The sequence below is a fragment of the Pinus tabuliformis genome, chromosome 8 (genome assembly GCF_031772625.1).
Source record: "Pinus tabuliformis cultivar Carrire ecotype Pingquan chromosome 8, CPIR1, whole genome shotgun sequence".
Lineage (NCBI taxonomy): Eukaryota > Viridiplantae > Streptophyta > Pinopsida > Pinales > Pinaceae > Pinus > Pinus tabuliformis.
The window spans coordinates 594,697,015-594,702,919 of NC_142294.1; the positions used below are offsets into that span (position 1 = coordinate 594,697,015).

At 41.0% G+C, this 5,905-nt stretch overlaps 1 protein-coding gene across 1 annotated transcript; it reads right to left on the reverse strand.

The window, feature by feature from the left end:
* Positions 1–208: 208 nt before the first annotated feature.
* LOC149236883 (uncharacterized) lies at positions 209–945 on the reverse strand. Its single transcript, XM_089369063.1, has 2 exons — positions 417–945; positions 209–219 (listed from the first exon to the last, which is right to left on the reverse strand). The coding sequence occupies exons 1-2, from the start codon at positions 943–945 to the stop codon at positions 209–211; spliced, it is 540 nt and encodes a 179-aa protein (XP_089225189.1).
* Positions 946–5,905: the final 4,960 nt, after the last annotated feature.

Below are 5,905 nucleotides of genomic sequence, written 5' to 3' on the forward strand. Positions count from 1 at the left end.
GAGATGTTCCTCGTGCTCCTCCTTGGAACGAGAATAAATCAAAATATCATCGATGAATATCAGTACAAATTTGTCCAAAAATCGATGGAACACACTGTTCATTAAGCACATGAAAGTGGCGGGTGCATTAGTCAATCCGAAAGGTAGCACTACAAATTCGTAGTGTCCATACCGGGTTCTGAAAGCTGTTTTAGCGATGTCCTCTTCCCTAATTCTGATCTGATGGTAACCAGATCGCAAATCAATCTTAGAAAATATTGTCGCCCCCTTGACTTGATCAAAAAGCTCATCGATCCGAGGTAAGGGATATTTGTTTTTGATTGTGAGCTTGTTTAGCTGTCGGTAATCGATACACATTCGGAGGGTTCCGTCTTTCTTCCTGACAAATAGCACTGGAGCTCCCCATGGAGACACACTGGGACGGATATAATTTTTGTCTAGCAATTCCTGTAATTGCATTTTCAATTCGGTCAACTCGGGTACACTCATTCTGTAGGGTGCCCGCGAAACTGGTGCTGCCCCTGGTAGCAATTCAATGGTGAAGTCGATATCCCTTTTTGGGGGTAGCCCAGGAATCTCTTCCGGAAACACATCTGCGAATTCCTTTATTACCGGAAGGTTGTCCAGCGTGGCCGTTTTATCCTTGGTTTCTGCATAACCCACCTGAATGGCATATATCTGGCATCTTTTCCTGATGCACTTCGCTAGCTGGGATGCAGTGATTGGCCGGACCTGCACTGGTCGTTTAATCCCTTGCATCTCTTGTTCCTTTCCAAAATCATCCTTGTATCGAATGATTTTCGTCTTGCAGTTTACTAATGCCCAATGCTTTTCTAGCCAATCCATCCCGATTAGGACGTCATATGACCCAAGTGGAAGCATATTCAGATCTGCTACCACTGGCTGTCCGGCTATTGTTAAGGGGCAGTTATTAATTTTCGCCATTACTCATCTTTTAGCCCCCGTAGCTAGCTGTACCAGCCAAGGGTTCCTGAATTTTTCAGGCTGTAATTTACACTGTTCAACTATCTTTGGGCTAATATAACTTAAAGTAGCTCCTGGATCAATTAGAACAGTGATAGAAAGGTCTAAAATTTTACCTTCAAATTCTACCATGGTGGGCTGGTACTCTGCCTGACGGTCATCCAGAGCTGCATTAATCCTCGGCACGCTTCGACCCACATCGCCGACGGTTGATGCCTCATGAATCTGGGATATCTGGTCAGTTCCCTTCCGTTGCGGACAGTTTTTGACGTAGTGCGGTCCGCCACAACCCCAGCACTGCACTGGGGGTCTGGTTATTCCTTCGCTGTCCAGCTTGGCAGATTGTTCGCCCATTCTGGTTTCACCGATTGTCTTGGATCTGAACGAACCTCTCGGTGTTGTTCTACTGTTCTGCCCTTTACTGCTTCCTTTAATTCCACCGCCTCGGCCTCCTTTACTGTTTCCAACAGTTTTACTACTCTTTTTCTCACTCCATTTCCTGCTGGAAACGTCCCCTTTCTGTTTGTTCTGTTGATAACAGATTCTGGCCTTGCGAATAGCTTCATCCATTGTTCTAGGATTGTCAAATTCAATCCTTTCTCTCATATACATGGGTAAACTACTAACAAATCTTTGCACCTTGGCTTTTTCTTCCTTAAGGTAGGGCACATAACGAAGCAAGGAGGTAAAATGATTAATAAACTCATCCATAGTCTGCTGTCCCAATCGCAGATCGTGGAATTCCTTTGCCTTTTCATCATAAAAGCGCTCTGTCAAATATCTTTCTTTAAAATATTTCTGAAACTTTTCCCACGTTATGGTTCGTTCGCTTACCCCTTTAACGATTTTAACCTCCTCCCACCACAGGGTTGCTTTTCCTTGCAACTGAAAGATAGCCAATCGTGCCTTCAGGTTATGGTCATATTCATATAGCTGGAAATATTTGTTCATGTTAATTAACCATGCTTCAACCGCTTCCTCTTGTTCCCCATCGTAGTGTGGGGGTTTAAGTTTCCGAAATTCTCCCTGTAATTCCACCCTTTGACGTTTTGAGGTCTGCTGTTCAGATGCATTATCGGATTGATCCTCTCCTTCTTCCGATTTTTCAGGTTCTGCTTGGTAACGTTGCTCCTCCGTCATTCTCTGTTGTTTTGTGCTGGGATTGGCTAGTGGCGGGTTCTGTTTTTCAGACAAACTTTTTAAAATTATTTCTTGCTCCATCGTCAATCATGCATTATCCTCCCGCAACCGAGCCATTTCATTTTTCAGTTCCTGGACTGTTTCTAATATGGCCAGGTTCGTGCTACGTGTCTCCTCACCAAGCTGTACCCACAACTCTGGGTTGTCTCTAGGATTTGTTGCAGGTCCCTGATCTGCTGTGGACCTGTGCGGAGCGCTGCTAGCTCTCTGCATACTGACTGTTACTATCTAGTGTCTTCTGTTGCTCTTCTTTCTCCTTTTTTGCCTGGTCTAAAATCAGGGGAATATTTGACACTGTGAGTTACCTTGCACAATTTAGTTACTGAAAAAAAAAAAAAAAATCAATACTATGATTACCTTCCCAATTTTAACATGTTTAGGCTCGTCCCAGAGGTCACAGTATGGGTACCTCTGCTCTGATACCAATTTGTCACATACCCAGACACATAATTTTTTTTTTTTAATATCAACGACTTACACTTACCATTCGTTAATATAATTTTACATTTACCACTGTTTTCCATGGTTTGCAATTGTCATCGAATGAATATGATTCTGCGAATGATATATTGTTTATGATAATTCCTATTCCGGCCACCGTGTATGGCTCCGGGCTTACATTTGGTTTGGCGCCTTGCATATTTCCGTCACCGAAAATAGCAACCCGAGGCCGCCCTGCTCTGTTGCTGTGCTGGCACTCTCAGCTGTGAACATTTGGTCATGGCATTTAATATCGTCGGCCTGATCACGTGATGGGAGGGTGTGCTCTGGTGTCAAGGGTTACCGCCTAAATTTTACCGCTCAATTCAATGGTTCGGATGCTTTGGTATGCATCCAAGGGTGGAGAAGCCCTCCGGCTCCAATCTCGAAGATGGCCTCTTAATGTCATCCCCTTCTCAATCATTTGAAGCTGGGTAAAGCTCGGCGTCCTGACTTCCTCGGCTCCATTTCGCCACTGCCAGGGTTTGGTTCAGTCTCCCCTCCACCGAGTGAACTCCTTCTCCGCCGAGCGAGCACTGGTTCGCCGAGCGTCCACTCTGCAGGTTATATATCCTTCGCTAAAGAGCTCCGGGGGTAAGGCTACAGTCTCAGCACGTTCTTCTTATGTTGGGTTTTGGTTAATGTTAATTCTGTTATGCCTCTCATGTTAATGATTTCTTACGGCGGCATTGTTTATGGTTGCAGCTGGGCTTGTCCCCGAGTTCGGCCCAGGAGAAACATGGTCTCCCTCCGGCACCAGAGTGACTCGTCCATCCTTCAGGTACGCCCCTCCATCGTTTGTGTGTTATGCAGATCTGGGTTAATAGTTCTTTTCCTCGAGTCTAGCCGTGGCCGACCTTATTTTTTCGTGGTTGGTCGCAGATGGCACTGGGGCTCGCCACTGTCTGCTCAATGTTTATTTCTCCCGATTACAGGATATGGGTTCTGGTGGAACCCTAAGGTTCCCAGAGGTTCTACGTTGGAAAAATTTCTAGATTACACGACTGTAAATGTATGTTTAATTATCTGTAAACTGGACTGTTACATTAAATGTGTATTTAGAACCAGTTCCTAGCATAATGCTAGTGGTTACTGTGGTCTGGGCCGGACCCAGTTTTTATTTCTCATGAACAGTTGTTATAGACTCGCAGCCATATCTTATTAACTGTGAATCTTTGTTTTGTTACCGCATTGGGTATTAAGTTTTTTTGAGGAAAGATTATGGATAATATCGACCGAGGTACTTCAAGATTTGGCAGTTCACTTGCGGCTCGGTAAACATATTGGTTGACCCTTGATGTTTTGTAACGTTTCAGGTTTATATATACATGTCTTCGTTATCAAGGTTCTCATTATAGTTAGTAGAATTAATTTATGATTGCTCGTTTGATAAGACAACTGACTCGGTCGTATTCCCGACCTTTCCTTATTTTATATTCATAGGTAAATTATCGTCTGGCAAGTCACAGGCCAGAATTGTTCCTCAATGTTTTGTTATTCGATATGTTATGTTTTCTTTAAGGATTATGATTCCTGGTTAATAGTTGGGGTTTGCTTGGTTTGATTCCGAGATTTCCTTCGGATAATATTTCAATTATAGTTCAATTTCATTCCATAATTGCCTTGCAGATGTTCACGACTTATGTTTGGTAATTGTTTACATTATTGTAGCGGCAAGGTTCTGTGCCGCGGGCATTCATCCAGCTCTAAGGGTTACATTTTTCTCTACATTCCAGTTCATCGACCCTTTGGTGTTTCACCACTTACGACTACAGGCTGCCATACTCCTTCCATGACTGTTCTTGTAGCCAGAGTCCGTTACAATCTCCGAGGTTATCTTACCTTTTCACGCACTAAGCTGGCTATTATACTTATAGTCTATCCCACTATATTTATGTCTATAACTTCCCTTCGCCCTGGCGAAGACCCTCTTCCAGATTACTCAGGTATACAGCCCGACAAATAAATTACAGTTGAAAACAGTTCTATAGTTTTAATATTTTGTTTTGTATCTGCGGAGTTGACAGGGAGACTGTAAACTTACAGTTCGAGTCCCTATCCCGCGCCGTCTCTAATCCTGGCTCCCTGTCCGGATACAAGGAACACAGTTCCTGATTCGGTTTCTATGTATGCAACCCGTCTCTTACAGTATTATAAGGTATCGTTTGCGACCTTTTCAATAAACAGTTAATTCAGATAACTTGCAGACAGCTTACAGATACTTGTAAACAATTACAGATAACTTGCAAATAATTACAGATAACTTGCAAATAATTACAGATAACTTGCAAATATTTTGCAGAGGTCAAGGGTTCCAGTTCACTTACCTGATCGCTCCTAGCCCTTTAATGCCTCAGTAAATCATCCGCAGAATCTGTGCAGATCCATTTAACCACCCATCCATGAGACTCGTCCTTCGGGACCAAAGTCTCCCCCCAAGCTTTCTCTTGCTGGATCACTATCCTCAGCAAGGCTGCACCTTTGTGCTCGACTATCTGGTCCTTACCAGACTTAGTCTTCTTTTCGCTTTTTTTTTTTCTGCCTGTCTCTACAGCGCAGATTTTTGCCATCCCCCCTCCCTTTTTCCCTGCGAACTTTTCGAGTTAGGGAGGGTGGTTAAAGTCAGTTCCAATAACCGACTTTTCTTGCCAACTCCTTCCTAGGAGTTGCCAACACTATCATGAGTATTCTTTATTAAACATTTTAATGCATTTGTAAAATAAAAGAGATATTTATTTATTTTTTTTTAAAAACTAATAATAAAATAGTCTTGTAATATCATTTTTAATTCAGTCTTTTACCGTAGTGAAATTTAATATTTACATTTTCCCGGGGTCATCACATTATAAGTGAGTTAATCAATAGAAAGTCTACTTACTAGAAATAGTGATTTAAAGATAGAACAATAAAATAATATTTCAATTTCTAAATTATGAACCAATTTAATTTAATAATTAAAAATTTGAAATTTTTCTTAAAATTTTCAAATTGTAATTCTATATATATATAAATATAAATTCAACTTTAATGTCCTTATAAATTTATTCTATCAAATAAATTGTAATTATCTATAATATTATAATAAAATAAACTGATATAAACTATAATTATAAATATTTAATCATATTAAAACGTAAAATTAATATTATTAATTATCATCTCAATAATATTGAATATCCTATACTTATATTTATTATCCTATTGTATTTATGGTCAACCATAAAAATTGAAATATAAAATA

Coding starts and splice junctions, on each gene's coding strand:
- LOC149236883 (XM_089369063.1), bottom strand. CDS start 945: ATGGCGAAAATTAATAACTGCCCCTTAACAATAGCCGGACAGCCAGTG.